A 19189-nucleotide genomic window follows, 5' to 3' on the forward strand; every position below is an offset into this window, starting at 1 on the left:
TCGCGATTTGAACGAAGGTACGATCATGCAAAGATTTATAACAGCTTTTTCGCTTTCAATTTTATCACGTAATAAGTTTGTGAACATTGTTAGAAAAATGAAACAATTTTTGATCTTTTTCAATATTGGCATATTTTCAAATTAGAAGCAGCTCTAAATATCAGGGATGTGAAGTTGGAGGGATTTTGGCGTGTCCGGAGTCGGCCAGTTATAAACTGAGGAGTCGGAGTCGTATAATTTTCGCCCGACTCCACAGCCCTGCTAAATATGCAAACCCAACAACAGGAAATTAATATATTCTCAACGTGACTATTTTTTGCAAAAGCTACTGTTAAATTTGGTCGAGTACGCAGCGGAGTAACTGACAGTAGAAGTGTGAAGCAAAAGTTTTAAGGCATATTGTACATGCAGAAACTGCTTCTATTTTATGTTTTTCATCAAAGTAGCCTATCTCTCGCATTAGATGTGTTGATAGTATGCATAGTGCCCACTATTGTTACTGTTTACTGTGTAGGCCTACCTTACTGGCACAACTATATTTAATTCTAGCCATCGTATCATTTCAAAACTAAACCACCGTGAATATAAGTAATTTAGTAAACATGGTGAACACCACCAACAGTAGTGTTCATTTTGAGAGACTTTCACGCTCTTTTTTTTTTTAATATGACATATATTTTAGATTGTGAATAAGTTGACTTACTCATTCATCTACATATTCATTACTTATTCATTTAATGAAACAATTGAATAAAAGATTAATACAAATACTTTTACTATAAATACTTTGACATTCTCAGGCTTCAATAATAAAATAATGCGGTTTATAGCCTACTTTTGCAGCAAGAATGCAGACTGCAGCCTGATGTATATTTCCTATGTCAAATAACTTCTCTGGTTCTTAACTATTAAGATTAAAGCAATTTTTATCTTCATAATCAATTCTTAACTTTTTTTTATTTAATTGTAAGTTCATTATGACCTAACGATATATCTTCATTTTTCCGTATTTTCAAACACAGATCTTGGTTACAGTGTTAAAGAAAAAATGATTTGTTGGAGTTTAGATAATTTATTAATACGATTTAAATAATTAATTAGAAGAATTAGCTGATCTATTTGAATAAGTTAATGACTATTTCGGCAAGAAACCAGAGGAAATTTTTTGTGGCAGTATCATTACAACTAAGTTATTATATCTGTAGTCAAGGCCTATGTCGCCAGCAGCAATTTTATAACGAGCACAGTTCAATTGATTGAACCTGTGATCAATTTGCTGCTCCAGCTTCATAGAAAATGGTTGGTTGTTTTGACTCTTTACTCTCGAACCAAAAAAGCCTTTGACAGGTTATTCTTGGCAGTTTCACATACTTGTAAAGGCTTTGAACCACTGACGCAGGGCTGGTTACAGAAATGGACAGAGTGAAGTTGTTGTTGAAGTGTTGTTGTCTGTGCATTGAAATTATTCCGTGAAATTATTCTATTAATTAAATGTTTGATTCCAAGGTCAAGCTTTGGCTACCCATCTATGATCAGTAGACCTATTTCCAGACTGTCACTTCATCTAGTGAAGATCTTAATCAAACAAAGTATCTGCCTGGGCAGAGACGAATAGTCTCAGGGGAGGAGGCGATCATCCCTGCATCCACCACTGTGTCCGGTTCAGATAAACACTTGCCCTTTCAGTAGCGGTGGTGTACCTAAATTCACATTGCATATTGCAGACATATCTAAGGGTGGCAAGATAGTGGAGTCTGCAAATGTATTGTGGACTCAAATAAAATTTAAAGATGGGGTTGTAAAAAGCCTAATATTTTAACAAAAATGATAAAATATTCGAACTCGGCTAGTAACTTACTTTGCCAGATAAAAAAGAAAATGTGGAAAATTAGTTTGTACTAATTCAAAGTGCCAGACAAATCTCAGTGATGATAAAAAAAAAATATCAATGCACTACAAATTAAAATATAATAAAATACCAGCAGTATGTAAGCACAAACAGTTCAAGTGCAAATTGATAAAACAAACACTAAACATTCAAACAAACCATAGCATCCTTATGAGTTGAATACAAGCAACAGAACTAAATACACTAGGCCTAAGTAGTTAAGCATAAACTGATGAAAAAACCACACATAGTGTTAATTTGTTACAAGATTGTAACATGAAGATAAAGTATTATGTAAAATTGACGCCACCATCTTATTCAGCATCATCATTATTGTTTGCGCTGATACGTATATTTGCTTTAAATGTAAATATTAGAATAGCCTACCGTATTCTCCAACAACAAAAAGCAGGCTACACAAAATTTTGAAGGCACTGTTGCATTTTTTGATTAACTGCAAAGTAAGTTTGATTTAATATTTTTTATCTATTTTTTGCATTCTCAAAAATGTTTTTGTGTTCACCTTTGTTTTTGAACTGGTATAGATGTGATGGAATAGAGATTATTATAGCCTACTGTCAGTTTTAAAAAATAACTGCGCCATCAATCAAAGCGATAAACTTGTGTTTTTCAAAGAATTGATTGCAAAACATGTCCAGCAGTACGTTATTTTCTATCACGTCAAACAAGGGACCTCAACAATTTACATCACAGTGTGTTGTTTTACGGTAGCTGATGTAAGGATGGTCAATCAGTAACGTGCTTTTCCAAATTGAGAAAATAGCAATGTTGTTAGGTGAAAATAAAGGTAAGTATTTTCCTGAAACAAATAGAGTTTTTATTCAATTGGGAGAGGCAAACGTTTTAATGCTATCCATATTATCACTGGTGACCAAACTAAGGCTTAAACCGACCTAAAATGGTCCAATGGTCTGTGACCACATGACTTTAGGCTTCATTATTTAAATGATCATTCTCATAAAGTTGGTTTGATCAACTATATTGAGAATGATCAAATCGCTGAATGAGAAAAGCGTGCAACAGCAACATTTTCAAGAAGCTCAGCACCGATTAACAATTCCTTTGTTTTGTTTTTCTGTTGCGGCACAGAGGGTAGGATACTGGGCCAGGCCACGACAATATTGACATCCTTAGCTTAGATTTTGACTAAAGCTTAAATTAAAAGGTGAAGAAGACTGAAAAATAGATAGCATATACGCAAAGGCAACAGTAAACAATAACAATACGATAACAAACTTTTAAGATATCAAGCTAAGGAAGCGGTAGAATTCTTACCGTACCCCTTAAAGAAGGGTGGGGGACTCCAGCTTCTCCCTTTGCGTACGCCAATGCATTTAAATATATTCTAGCAGACAAAATTACATTGCAGCAAAATTACTTCGCATACTTTTTCTAGCCCACTATTGTAGTAAACGTTTTCATTTTTATTACCTTTTTTTTGCAATGTTTGTTATGAAGCTATGGGTGCTCTTAAATTAGTAGTTTTTGCACAAACTCGCTACTGTTGTTAAACAACCAAAATCCTTTCCAGGCTTACGTTTTACGTAGATTATAAAGCAATGACCAAAATTCTCCTGTCGTAATCGCAAAACAAATGAAAACAAATTAATATTTCAAGATCCTGACCAACTGTTGTAAACAAACAGTCTGCTAATACGGTTATGGTTTCGCTTCCAGAATCCTATGCAGCACAATGTACTGACGAGAATCCCTAAACATGATATTAATACAAACGAAAGCACAGTTTGGTAGCTGATGTACTTATTTAAAATGACGCGTTCGTCTTTTGAATCGTAGTAGCAGTCATTAGTTGAGTTTATCTTGCCATTTTGGCAAGCAAATACATAGATTTCTGACAGCATTACTGTTAAGTCTTGGTCGCAAAAGTCGGGCAGATAAGAACAGCGCCGGTACAAATAATCAGATCCTGCATAGTTTCTTTCATCTTCAAACATTAAAAGAACGTTTTCGTTGCTAGCATTTTTTTCAGAATTTTCTTTCTGACTTTGCTGCGATTCATCTTCTTTTGTTGACGATGTCACTTCAGATGTTTTTGCTTCAGAGGCTTTTTGCAACGTCCGCGAGGTGTCACTCGAGTTTATTTGTTTGTTGATTTTGTGAAGGGAATTGTTTTTTTTCCGTTCAGTTAAATCAGGCTTGACATATATCTGCAAGCAAGGAATTGTCCTGATCTCGCCATGATGGCTCATTGAGTCGACGTGGCAAGTTGTGTTGGCATTGTAGAAAGTGCTGACCACTGCAAAAAATTGCTGCCTTGTTTAATTGGTACGGTAACTGGTGTAGACCACTCGTGATAATGCTGAATTAAAAAATTAATAAAGTTCAAACAATCGGGTACGTGAATGGTTGAACTCAAAGAAGTCATTTGTTTTACTTCATTACTGAGAAAAGTGTAGGAACTGTGGGAAGATTAGGCTAACCTGGAGTTATATGCCATCACACAATCAACAAACCAAGTGCTTTATGTTTAGTATCCTTAGTCAGAATATCCCCTATCGTTAATGGAACTCAATAAATACAATGCTTCATGCTTTTTAGATCAAATTATCCCATTTTTTTAGGCTGTTTAATGTGTGCGCCCTATAACGCGAATAAGATAAGCTACAAATTTACTACAATGTGCAGTTTGTAATATTTTTTTTGGCTGCTTCTGATTTGGTTTTCAGATATGCTTTTCTTCTTCCACTGAGCCTTCTATATTTAATTGATACGATTGACACTTTCTTTTGCTACGGAGTTGCCTACTGAAAAGTCTCAGTTACCTGCACTGGTTTGTAAGCTGAGGGCGAATGTTACAGATAATCCTATAAAATGAACTTATGACACTTACCGTTGCACTTTGTTGAAGTAAAACTTTGTCCTATTCTTCCGAGCTGGATATGAATGAGGGCAAGTAAAAAGCATTCAAAAGACAAGATGAACAGCAACGTTGAAAACGCTAGAAATATTTGACTGGCTTTGGGAAACATAATGGACCGCATAAGACCATCTGAAAATAAAATCGGGTTATGAATGACGTCACAGGTAACAAAATAAAGGTTAAATACACACATCTGGTATTAGAAATAGGCTACAAAAGTATAAAGCAAAAAAAAGATGAGTGAGCCTAGTTGTTGAAAAAACTGTGATCAAAGACTGATCCAACTGTATGGAATCATCTCGTTTAATGCGCCAGTTTTGAGATAAAAAGTTAAATTTTTTGACGCTTTTGACTACTGATAAAAGCCTGATCACATGCAGCATCTTCACTAGAAAACCGCATAGTTGCTGTTCAGTGCTGCTAGTCTTTTCTATTGCTTTTTGTGTGTATTTGTGTTCCATTCTTTCTCAATCCATAGGCTACTTAAAAAGCTAATAAAACCTCTCTCTTAACAGCATGCAGACGTAATGAGTATGATGGCCTAGTTTCATAATGAAAACCGAAGACATCTGACTGTCCAAGTTTACTTAAACGAAGTGCAAATGCGTTGAGCGGGCAAAAACGATTTCGAATGGTTGTGTGGACATGAAAATCAAAAACATGCTTCACGTCAGGTGGAAATGCTTTCAGAAACGAATGACGGTGGGATACGTCACAATAAGCAACGTCGATGCCAATGGTGTTGCTTTTTTACCGCAGCGTAGCATATAGGCTAGAAATTATAGGCTACAATATAAAATACAGAAATATAAGTAAACAGTTTATAGCAAACAAACATTTAAACCTATCATTTAAATCTTAGTTTAATTTTAAGCTCTTTCCTTTCCAGTATGCTGTACTGTATATTTATATATTCCCTCTGATTACATTTTTTTCCCATTCAAATGATATTCGAATGCCAATAATTGATGATGAAATGACCTTCTAATCTAAAATGACTGAGACTTTTGATAAATTCTTATTTCTTTTCGAATTAACGTGTACTTTAAAAGGTCGTCGCTAATTAATTGGATACGCTACTATATTACATTGTATTATAATCACTGAAATCATATTGAACTGATATTAATAACAATACCGTCTATTAATTTTCATTGCTCATATGGGTACTGTAAATTAGTATACTTCGGTAGATGTTCATTGTGATGGCTGATTTTGCTTTGAACATTAAGTCTGTTTCAACAATCCATTTGTGTCTTCATTAATGACCAGTTGGGAGCAGCTGACTAGACGACCAAATGGTCTTTCGCTGCTCCTGGTTAATCAGATTGAATTTGTTAACACTGAACGTACTTACGCGTTCCTCTATGTTCATGAACTGTTTGTTATTGTGATGTAAGTTTATTGTGTATCGTAGCCTATACTATTATAGAATCTGATTGGCAAATAAAGTTATTTCTCTCTCTCTCTCTCACCACTTGTGCAACTAGAGGCAAAACTGACTGTGACGAAAAAGGAAGCAACCACCTTCTTGATCAGCCAAGTGCAAAAAACAAGAATATGCTGTCTTTGCTTTGACGTTACGTGAGAAGTAAATTGGCATTCGTTATGTTTTTAGCGAACACATTCTCGTCATGGTTGAAATCTCGAACCAATCACCACTAAAATGCACAACTGTCTTTCCAGACACAAAATGTAACTTGTTATTCGATGATTAAAAGGTGTTGCGGCCGTGCCGAATTTTAAGCGGATTACCCTGTTTCGTTCTCAAGCACGTTAAAACGTTCGCGTTCTATCGCTTCTATCTAATTCTAAACTTCTGCTTTGTTTGTCATACATTGTCTCCGTTGTGATGGCCTAAAATGAAAACAAACTGAACTGTACAGCTACAGCCTACAGTGTCTATTTTTACCAACTCGCGGCAGGAAAAGATGTAATTAAAGCAGAAGAAAATTCGTCCAAACTGTGATTGCAACTGTTACGCTCATTTCATAATTCATACAATACAATGGTATATGGATTACAAAAAGTAGCATGAGAATTTTTTATTCCACAGCATTACGTTTCAACAAATACAAGAATTCAAGAATGTGCTATTTGTATAACTTATAAAAAAAATTAACCTACTCCATACCTAGCCCAGGCTGTTTCACCTAACTACTTGTGAAACTCATTGTTCTGCTTCGAAAAAAAAAAACAGTGCGAAATTTCTAAATTTCTTTTCTAAAAAACTGGAATTATGTATAATTATGTTTTAATTATGTTATATTTGTGTATGTAATACATCATGTTAAACCCGCTGAAGTTACTTTGTTTTATTTCTCTATGGTTTAACAAAGCAAACTCTCTACCAAAGCTTTATAAACTGGAAAAAACAGAACAAAAATTCATCGCATGTTGCATCCTTAAAACTTCGCTAAACTAAACTAATTATTTCGTTTCTCTCGTCACAAGGCATTGAATCAGTTCTTTCCGGTTTCTATTGAAAACCATAGCCTTCGAAAGTCGGTGTGAGAAACTCACCTCGTTGGAGAACCAACATCTGGTAATAGCTCAACATATTAAAGCTTTAACTACAGGCCTACATACATTGGCTACTTGAACAAACAGTGGCAGTTGCTTCGATACACGGCAAAAATTTATTTCTTTGCTTAAGCGGTTATCTAAACAAACAAAGATTTACCTGAACGAAGCTAACTCGAATCGATAGAAACTACATTACTTTGAAAGGAATCAGCCTCTGTAGAAGAACACAACTGCTGCACTTCACGTTTGCGAGGTTTGGCGAAAGACGAAATTAAGTGAAGGTTCCTTCATTATAATACGTGTACTTTAATCATGGCTGTGTTACAAACGTCAGTCCTCTCATAATTTCAGAAAAACTCAAAATCAATTTTAAACTCGTTATATGTGGTGGTTGGAATACAATTTCAAGACTCTTTAAAGCTCTGTGTTGTCGTTGAGGGATTGAAGTTCAGAAAAAAAAAACTTTTAAAACGTAAAATGCAGTATCCCATATGGGCTTATTGGCTCAGAATATATCATTTGGAGAAAAAAAAATCATTTGCTAAAGGTCTTATTGATTAGCTGTCATTTTACTACAAAAATTTATCCTAAAACCAACAGAGTACAATGGTTACAATAATTTGTAGTTGGCGCATTTCTTTCTTTAGCAAAGAATCAATAATTAAAATAAAAAAATTGTATCGACATTTTCCAGTGATCGGGAAAGTCAAATTAAAGCACACAACCTTCCATCACTTGAAAGAGACAGCTTTTTTAAATTCTCAGTTTATTCAATGCGAGATCACAAATAACAACGTCACAAAGCAACTTCATTACAGTTCCTCCATCTCGCAGCTTATTATGCGCACCATGGCAATGCGCATCAACAGAACAAATTTGGTTAAAGGGTAGCTCTCTTGAACCATAAGCAGTAAACACATTGCAACGACACGGTATTTAGCTATAGCCTTGTAAACTATAAAAAATTGTGAAACTAGTAAATTAGCTTGTTTTTGTTTTATTTGTATTAAGCGTTTATTTTAGACCTTGCGATCTATATGAAGCGAATAGAACAATTCAACAAATTCACTTGCATGTAACCAGCATAAACAAGTAGATACATTAGGCATGTACAATAGGTTCAGAACAACATTATATTATGCTAAATGCCGTGTTGTTTCTTTGTTTTGTTTGTTTACAATATCAACTACATTAAATGTACCAAACTATACTTACAATAAACTAAATCTAAAATAGTTATTACTCTTTAAGTCTAAACCCTTGACAACCTGTTTCACCCTAAAAGGAGGATCATCAGAAGGTATTTATTCACATAGAATAAACTATATATTTAGTTATTTTCGGATAGAGGTCTACGCATGTTAACCCTTACCAAGCAGTGAAATTAGGATAAGGGCTGTGTGTGTATGGCCGAAAACGTCAGTGATTCATAGCTCATTTTCATTTTACTGTATTATATTAAAATGCCGTGTCTTTGCAAGATTTTATTCTCAGAACAAATATGTTATGTAAATGGCATTTGAAATGAACGTGAGGATGTAGATTATAATTACTAGGGATGTTAAAAACGATTTTTTTTTTTTATCGCAATGAAAGGAAACAAGATTTTGTATTTTTTTGAAAATCGTTCGAAATAAGAAAGAAAACAATATCAAAAAAATTTGAAACAAAATCGGCAAATTGAATCTCTTTTTGTGAAAATATAAAATGTTCTTTTGCTTAACACAATCATTAACCTGAACAAGATGTAAGTTACGACGACTCTTTGACGTTCATTCAACAAGGCCTACTACTATTTTCATGTGTTTTTATGTATTTTTATCATAATTCAAAAAAGTAACAAAAAGGTGTGGACATTAATAAGGACAATACCCTCAAACCATACGCTCAATTAACCCCTTTGCTTTGGTCTTAAAGTAGTTTTATTGAACAGGGTCCACAGTACACAAATAATTAATTTCATCCATATCCTTGTTATTACGTTACAAAACGTTATCAAACTGTTTGTCTTTATCCAAAAGATTCTAACATCAACAATACTGTTCTATAAATAACAATATTTGGGCGTGTTCTCCTTGAATGCAAACACCAATTGAAAAGCACATCTGTTAGACGTATACGAAAGAAAACACGTGAGGATGGCACGTAAGGGCGTTGACAGGGGAGGTGCAAGGGGTAAATTTTTGACTCGGGTTTATCATAGGGGCCTGGAACTTTTAAGAGGTCTGGGAACTTGACGAAACCACCGCTTATGCATTGGAAGCAGTTAGTTTTTCATAAAAGTGTTTTCATTTGGGGTGTGGTATCCTATTAGTACCGAGCCAAAATTACCCCTTCAACGGCCCTGATGATAGACTACATAAGGCTAATGAGCTAAACGTCACTGCCTGAACACATTAATAACTCAATCTTTTTTACTAAAAATCAGCGCTTAGGCTATATCAGCCTCAGGTAAGCTTATGTTTGCTCCAATAAATCCAACATCATACCACAGTGACAAACTACTACAGTCGGTAGCGGTTTGACAAAGTGATATGCTTTGCATGAATCTTTGATGCTGGAGAGACACCAGCTCAGTTTTTTCAAAACTGAACTATCTGCTCCTGATAGGATACGTCACAGGTGAACGGCATTTTTGCAAACTACAGCCTTTTGTTATTAAAAATGTGTTAGCCCACTCTATATTGGCTTTCTCAATACGCGCATGATAGAAAGCAATAGAAAATATACAAAGTTAAAACACAAAATCTCCTAAAGTATAGTTTTCTCTATGCTACCGCTGGAAAAACTGAATCACCGTTTCGACTGTTTTATAGATCAGATTGGCTCTTACTATTTAGGGTAGCCTACTATTTGTATGTTTGACTGCTATCAGTTATTATTTGCATCCCAACAAACATAAAAGTTAATGGCTGTAGCCGAACATGACGTGATTTGCGGTACTGTATATTAATAATACTTGCTTGTTGTTGGTAAAATATTACTTTGTTACTTAGAATGCTATTGTCAGTAAATTACCTATTTATGGCTAAATATCCTAATTTGAATGTGGTTTATATTGTGATTGCTACCAATGACCTAAACACCTATAGGCCACCAAGGAGAGGTATAGTTTATAACTTAGAAAGTCTTAAATGCCCTCTTAACGTAGGCTATCTATATAAAAATTGGGAATTTACATTTAAGATTTTAGGATTTGTTTGCTACTTGCCACCCTGTCAGGTTCCAGACAGCAAAATCTATTTCGATGTGGTTGGCTTGATTTGTTCGTTTTCCTAAAGCAACTGCGACAACAGATTTGGCAATGTTACTACTGCCTCTAACGACATGCCACAAACAAGATACTGTGCTGACAGTACAAGTTGAAAATTGCCAATACCCCTACTGCCTCTAGCGGCAAGGTAAAAAATTCTGTACAAGTCAAAAAGCATTTCAAATTTCAATTGAAAAAGTGTTACTTTGCAAAGCAAAAAAACCCATAAAATTAAAAAGATCAATAGGCTTGTTGTTGCATAGTTTCCGTAAGTCTCATTCAGTCGGTTACTCAAAACATAAACCCAAAATGTTTTTTTTCTAAAACAAGCGTTAAACAAACGAAGATTTTGGTTGAAAACTCTGTTGCATGAATTAGTGGTGCGAAACTGATGAGCCTATGCGAGTGGGAGAAACAGTTCAGTTCAGTTGTTTTTTATTTCTGACCATCATATCAAAAACAATACACGTCAACATAGCAAAGGTTGAGAAAAAGGGAAAAGCGACAAAACGCGAACGTTAAAACGTGCTTGTGACCGAAGTAAGTTATTGAGTTGAGAAATTTGGCACGGTCGCAACACCTTCAGAAAAATTTAAGATATAAAGAGAAAATAAAAAAAAGAAACTGTTACAAAAAAATAAAAAAACAACATATATTTAGGCTATAGTTTTATTAGCCCAAATAGCTTTAGCTGATATATTTAAGATTTGTATGGACAGTTGCTATGAAGATCGGCCATGGTGCGTTATCAAGAGTGCTGATGGTCGTGAGGGGAACACGTCTTGATGCGTTTAGCTCATAGTAAAGAAGAGCAAGGCAGGCAAAGAAAACCCCACAAAGAAATCCTATCACGGGCAAAGCCATTTCAAGCGCAACGCACCAGGCCTTGCACGACTCACGACTCACTATCGCTGCCAAATCTTGCTGCACTCGACTGCCAAGAAACATCAGTTCTTACAACAAAATAGACTGAAACAAAACTGAACAGAATAGAACAAGAACATGCAGAGAATGTTACATAAAAGGGTAGCGGGTTAAATTATGCAGCAAAGTAATGCACTGCTTCTGCTGAGCAGATATTTTGTATTAAAATTATTGCGCTTTAACGTGTTCAGTCGAACAAAAGCTTCAGATTCTACACTTGGTTTAAGCTGGTTGTTGAGAAACACCGTTCACCTTTTCCCAGGGTGTAACAGATCAGGTGGGGGTAGTTTCTGAGGAAAAAGCGGCCGAGAGAAAGGAACTGGTCAATAACTATTCTCGTTGGTGCCGAAGACTAATGCGAATCTTATCATCTTATTCCTCGATACTTGGATTTAAGTATGGGAATCGCCTTAGCTGGGTCTCGCACAGCCGAGAAGCACGTTATTAGAGAGCGCCTCGCCGATGTGCAGTTGTGCACCACTCTCAGTAGGCACATTACAAGACAAACAGCTTCAGAGCGGCAATATGAAAGTTAAGAGTAAGCAATATTGTTGACAGGGGGAAAGGGTCCAAAAGGGACCTTTGGATCTTGGCTCGGGATGATTTTAGTGGCCCAAAACTTTTCATAGGGCCAAGAAAGTTGACAAAGTTGCATTATCGTTTACTATAATGCATTTTTAGCGATGGTCTTATTTTAGAGCCCGGAATTGTCATTGGTACCGGCTCCAAATTAACCTCTCAACGGCCCCGAGAGTAGGTACAAAAGATACATTAGTCTTAATAGGGCACCTTTGATTTATTCATTTCTTACTGCTGAGTGCTTATCAGGAACGAGACTCAGTACCATTAAACAAAACGCTGTGTAAGGAGAATAATTATTCATTTATTGGTAGAAAAGGACGAATAAATCACTGTGAACAAAATACTTTTTTGTTAACAAACTAAACTTACCACTGCTGCTTGGAGAAGACGAAGGCACTTTGGTACGTCTATGATTGTTTTGATTTGTAATTGGTTTGACTGCCTGCTTTGTGGTTGAGCCAGGGCGGCCTTTTTTATTCATCCGCAACATTTTGTAGATCCAAGATTAAAGCTCACACAATTACTTGCAAACTACTGCTGGTGATATTTCAAAATGCATTTACTCTTCAGATAGCTCGGAGAAGTTTACATGAAAGCAGCAAACACGTAGGCTACGTTAGAAAAGAGATAGTACAAAAGCATATGTTTCTTTTTGCCTTCCTGTCGCCCATACGCCATGAGTTGATCATGGCAAAGACCGTTTTCTGTCTCATGTCATCAAAGAAAAAAATTAACTGAACTCAGGGGCGCCGGAACGATTTTTGACTGGGGGGGGCAAGATTACGAAAAAAGGGCACTTTTGTTTACTAAAAGGCCAATTTTTTTTTCAAGTTTTAAGATAAAATATAGCGATAATGCTAATATATCAGCTCACTATGTATTGCGTAATGATAGCATACAAATGTCCGGTATACAAAGAAGAGCATCATGTTATGTTATAATGATGTAACCTACTGTCAAGCCTTAAAGCAGCCTGCGGCCATGGCCGCTAAGTAGTGCTTGAATGATCGCCGGTGCTACCTCTTCGATTGGCCAAGTTTGGCCGCCGGTCTCTTCTAGCTTTAATTTCGCAATAGAATGATCGTGGATTAACTGTCGAAAATATGTACAGTAGTATCAAAGAGTGACGCAAAATTAGGTCAGCGCGTCATAATCGCCGCTGTTGCATTGTGCGGGAATATTTGTTATTGATGAAATATATCCATCTGCGATCACCCGCGCTGTAAGTCTTGTTTGTAATTCCCGACGTATATTTCAACAAAGTCTTAATCCGAAGTGCTAATTTACATCGGCTGGCAATATTGTCATTTTTATGTCGATTCGATGTTGTCGGACATTGAATCGTTGTTAAAAAGGAGAACTAGGTTAGTTGACATCCAAGGGGAAAACATTTTTTTTATCATATTTTGCAAAAATCATGCTTCTTTTAGTAATGTCCTTCACATCATTGAAATACTTATTTTATTACCTTGCCTTCATCGTCAACACATTTTGAACGTTGTATTTCGTTGCTAAAAAGAATTCTAGGGGAGTGGCGAACTTCTTTAAAATCAGCCACATTGGAGACACTCGTGCGAGTGTCGTTAGATGGTCCCGCAGTACTGGATTACAATCCCGATAAAGCAGTTATTACGTGGTGCAACGATTCTATTGTAGGACGTCGCCCAGGCCCAGACTTCAACAACGCTAAAGTGATCATTTTAGCATTGTTGCAAGTTTAATTCTATTTACTTGTGCTATCGTTATTTTTATTTTGGCCTCCAAGCACGCAGATTTGGCCGCCGAGAAGGAGCTCCCGGTAGGCCACGACGGCTGCCGAAAAAAAAACGAGTTTTAAGGCCTGTACTGTGTTGCAAAATTTTGTGCCGTAAATATTATTTTGAGGCAAAAATGAAAGATTATAATGAGGCTAAAAGGGAATAGCAGAAATTGTTATATTGTAAAATGTGCAGTAGCTTACATGACTTTAAAAGGGCACCATTGCCCCCCCTGCCCCTCCATCTGCAGAAAAATTGAAGGCAGAGGGGGCATCCGCCCCCCCTGCCCCCCCGCTTCCGGCGCCCCTGACTGAACTGCAAACTAAAAACCACTTTAAATTCTTGTACTTTACACCTTTTAATGCTTAATTTAAGCTCATCTTTGCTTGTCATCTGTGCATTGTATAGATTGACCGTAACATTTGCATGCATAATTTTTTACTCTCGATGTGGAGCTTATAAAATCAACAATCGTTTATGCATTGCTGTGAGAAAAATACGCGTTTATTGTAAAGTTACTAATTCCGCTAATGTAATCTGAAAGTCGCCAGACAACAAACGTATCATCTACAACTTTTCTATGTAGAAACGTTGCTGACAACTCAAACATCTCTCTCTACCCTAAATACCCCGGAGGCTTCCTAAGATGGCTAAATTCCGTTTATCGTGTAAACTGTTTGCCACTAAATTCTCTTAGTTTGTTTTCTAAGCACGAAATACCATGCTGGAAATTACTTTTTTTTTATTTTTTCTTCGTATTGGTCTACTTTCTTTGGGATTTCATAAATGATTCAATGATGGACTGCAATGCTTGCTTTAATAACGAAATGAATTAAACTTTTAAACTACTACTTAGCTTTTGTAGCCTACTACTCTAAGCATGGCGGGCCTGTCACAATCTAACTAACTTGACATGGTTTATTAAATACTGTATATCAATAAATTGTTTTTACTGTGTTACATGGAACTACAACTAGAGACCATATCTGGCAAACACAAATTTTAGTCGACTTTCCATAAAAGTTTAATCGAACAGTGCAACTTGCTTGAGAAGTTACGTTTGTGTGTAGTGTTAGCTTCTGTTGAGTCAAATCAATGTTTTACATTTTAACATTTTCATGTGCGTACATCTGGATATTCAGGCCATTCAATTGCAATAACTGAAACCACTTATCTCACCTGCTACTAATATCATCTTTTATGTGCTTTTGCGAAATCAATTTGAAGCAAAACTGAACATAGGCAATTACTGTAGCTTATGTAATGGACGTACATTGGATTTCCTATTTGTGTGACAACCATTGAATTTATCCATTCAGCTGTAATTCGCATTACAAATGGGTGTGTGGCCTGCCTATCACTCAGTATGTTTTTCTGACAAATCATACCTCCGTAATTTGTGACAATCCCAGACAGCAAAATCCATCATTTTTATATTGATTCAACGACTGCAGACGTAAAAATAACGAAAAAGGACATAAAAATAACGGATTTTGTTGTCCGGGATGTTCATCGATAACGTCATTTCGTAACAAACAAAAATACATTGTTTCGTCACCACTACATTTGCATTGCACGTTAGCATGTTCTGTTTTTATTCTTTAATACTTTTTTAAAAATTACTTTTGGCTTGAAATTAAACGCAGATTTCATAGTTTTATGAAAAAAAAAGTTTAATTCATCACCAGGATGGAACTATAACTGTGAGCTATGTAGCCTAGTGTAGGTATTGGAAGCAAAAAATATGAAAAAAATTGTAAGTCGTAGAATCGAACACAATGTCTCATGCCTTCAAAGAAAGGTCGTTAAGAAAGAAAGTGGCTTTTACTCCAGTGTATGACGTAATAGGATTACAAAGAGATTTTTTCAATTTTATCGTACAAATACTTTTTCAATTCTGTCAAAGAATTTTTTTTGTTTGGTTATAATAATCAGTTTGTTTCCTTCATCTTTGCAACTTCTAACAGCCAATGAGAAAGGAGAACGAGAAATAAAAATGCCCTGCTGAATGCGGTTGTAGTGGTGCTAATGGAGCAAAAATTTATAGTTCCATCTTGGTAATCACGATGTAACTTTCTTCTGGCTTTTATGTTTCTTCGGCAGCATAAAATATTTTTTTTATGACAACTGAAAAGACAAGGAGTCGAACCAGGATCCTATTGACCCGCACCCATTGTATTAGGTCTATCGCTTCTTAACCCAGCCTGATGTACATCGTTTTGGTGTTAATAGCGGTACCAATAGCGCCATAAAATGGCGAACTAACTGTGTTCTTTAAAACAATAGTTGAAGCCTGGACAGTGGAGTCGAAGGGGAAAAATTAACATTGTGATTAACAAAGAAACATGATAAAGTTAATATAGAAAAATGTAACATCTTTATAACTTGCATTGTTTATTGTTTTTAATTAGCATTAACCGTTTGGGGTTCTGCAAATCAACTATGATTTTCCGTACTTTTTAATAACCCATTATTAATTTTCAACAAAAATAATGAAATGAAATACTTTTCCTTCCGGGGATCGCAAACCTTCATGTGTAGCCTATCTGTATCGTGGCTAACAGTTTGTTTTGTTGTACCTTCTTTTAGTTTCAAATAAAATTTAACCTAGACATGAAAAGAGACGGCTATTTATACGACTATTTATCTAGAGCTATGGACTAAATCAAAACAAGATGTAGCTGTTGGTGTTTTTGACATTACGTAACCAGTGATAAAATTTATTCAGATGTTTCGTTTTTTAGCTTTGGCATGACGTCTGCAAAGATTTAGATTCTACAGTAGATCAAATATAGATTACTTTAAATTTTTAGCTTAGGATTAGAGCATAGGTAATTTACATATAACCAACTGCACTATCTGTACGGGAATTAACAGCTTCAGGAAGTTTCGAAGTTATTTAAGAACTTCCTGAGTGTAGCAGGCTGTGGAACTCACTTGGTGCTTTTCTCTGCCTAACAGCATTATTTTCTGTTCATGCATAATCTGTCTTATAACTTTTTGAAGTTTATGGATGTAAATCACGTGAAAAATATTACCAAGTTGTTCTAAGTCTAAGAGAATGCTGCAGTTCTGTACTTGTCGCTGAACTGGCATAAAGGTGAACAATAAACTTATCAAAATACTAAAGAATAAATTTGAAACTGATAATTTGTGAACACGACCGGATTAAAATGCCTGCTGAGTGCTTATTAAGTAATTACAAGTTGTTATAATAAAACTCTAACCAACTCAAAAGTTTAGCCATATCATTGTTTTCTATCCAGGTAATTTGTTTTGTTTTCTTCCTCATTTCGCTAACCAGGTGAAAGCGACATCAACATTTTTTCATTGATTTTGAAGTCAGCATACATGAGAACACCATTAAGCAAGCAATACATACTTGCGGTCGACCGTGAAAGAAACTACACTGGTAAAAAGCTGTTTTGGGCCTCGCTTGCGTCAGTCTTGTGCTGATGGCTGAGACTAATTTTACTTTTGTGAAAAATACCACTTCCTTTTTATTACAGTATTGAAAACGCCAATCTATAAGACTAACAAAGCCCACTGCGTTGAAAAGCCACATGCCTGCGTGGTTCAATTCATACCACCTTTCCACGACAATTATAGCTGAGTCAGCAAATATTTCAACACAACTTCCTTGCAATGTTGATCAATTTGGATCTCACCGTTTGCTCTTTACTGTTTTACAGTCGTTTTTAACTTGACCTGAAGCTTTCGAGTTGAGAACGAAAAGCAAGTCAGACCTACACGTTAAACTCATGTGATAAAACAATAATTTGATTGTCTGTTTTCACCTTTTCTGTTCACTACGGCAGAAAACTTTACCTTTTTGCACTTTCTAGTGAGTCCTATTGCTGTGATTTAGAATGAAGATTAAATACCTTGTAAAAAAAAATTTTTTTTAGGCTAATCTAATTATACACTTCATCATTGCCATCACTCATCAATCCAGCCATCACTCTTCAGTGAGTGCGGTAACAATAACAAGTCACTGGAACTTGCTGAATGCAACTTGTAACTTCAGTTTTTTAATCCTCAGCTTCATTCAATGAAAGGTGGCCTATCCACAGAAATCTTGCCTTTAGCTATTATCAAATAAAGTGGCTTTTTAAATGAAGTTTTTCGTTTGTTATTGTACATATACTAAACGTTTAAGGACGTTCACCAACGGAAAATAGATTTCTTTTACAGAAATATTTCTGTTTTATAAAAAAAAAGTTTATTTATAATGCATAGGCAAATGCACTCACCGCTAACTGCTCTTTTGGCTTGCTTTCTTAAATAAATATTGATGAGGCATTTATAGAACAAGTTTTCTCTTTTGGAGAACGCCATAAGCAAAGCATTTTTCACCATCGACCGCTGTGTAAAGTTATGAACCGCATGCGTCTCGCTTGTGGTTCCAAGCTCAGTGAGGTAGCCTACTATCGATTCGGGTCAGGAATAGGAGAAAAGAGAAAAAGAAAGTTGAAAATATTGAAGTTATTTTTTACAGGATGCACTCACTGATTGCATGATCCGTGTAAACGTTCAATATTTTTTTTACCATGACCGGCGCCTTTGTTTTTGGAAGGTAGGCCTGTCCAGAAAAGTCGAATTCAAGAAAAGCAGAAGAGGTGAAAAAATTCAAAGTTCGAAATTCTTCTTAACGACATTTGATTGAACTGTCGCAATCAGACATTAAGCTTTATGCAAATTGTGTCAGTTTGAAAAGAAAAAAATATTCAGAAAAGCACATCAACGACATCTAGTGATGCACAAAAGTTAGTAAGAATAGAGAACATCTTCCTCATGTGGGATGGCGCAGCGGGTAAGACACTCGCTTTCCAATCATGCAATCCTGGTTCAACTCCCGGCTTATGCTGACTGTTGACAAACACCGCTTACCTTTACCCAAGGTGTAATAAATTGGGTGGGCGTAGTTGCTGAAGTAAAGGCGGCCGAGAGAAAGAAACTGGCCACCCTACTCTCGTTAGAGCCGATGGCTTAGTATAATGAGAACCTATCTTCTGATCCCCGATGCTATTGGAGTCAAATATGGGACTCTCACCTTTACCTTCTTCATGTAATCAAACTGTCATGCAATTTTCCTTATTTCTTTCGCCATATTTAGTTTGTTCTTTTGCATTTCTGATTTCATTTTATGTCTATCAATGTTATATCAATGTGTATCATGTTGTATAGCCGAAAATATTAGCAATCTTTAGTTTGTTTCTCTATATTACGTTAAATGTCTTTGCTTGGTTTCATATGATTAAACTTCGAAACGAAATTCTTCATTAAAACAATTAGCCTACTTCAAAAGAAAATGAAAATCACACAAGGAATTTCGTCACACAAGAAAAGAACACAAT

At 35.7% G+C, this 19189-nt stretch overlaps 1 protein-coding gene across 1 annotated transcript; it reads right to left on the bottom strand.

Annotated features, from left to right (window-relative positions):
* Window positions 1–1761: 1761 nt before the first annotated feature.
* On the bottom strand, window positions 1762–5360 carry LOC145783338 (uncharacterized). Its single transcript, XM_082595188.1, has 2 exons — window positions 4761–5360; window positions 1762–4166 (listed from the first exon to the last, which is right to left on the bottom strand). Exons 1-2 carry the CDS (start codon window positions 4981–4983, stop codon window positions 3523–3525), a joined length of 867 nt encoding a protein of 288 aa, XP_082451314.1. The 5' UTR covers window positions 4984–5360; the 3' UTR covers window positions 1762–3522.
* Between the last annotated feature and the right edge of the window lie 13829 nt (window positions 5361–19189).

The sequence above is a fragment of the Aplidium turbinatum genome, chromosome 14 (assembly GCF_918807975.1).
Source record: "Aplidium turbinatum chromosome 14, kaAplTurb1.1, whole genome shotgun sequence".
NCBI lineage: Eukaryota > Metazoa > Chordata > Ascidiacea > Aplousobranchia > Polyclinidae > Aplidium > Aplidium turbinatum.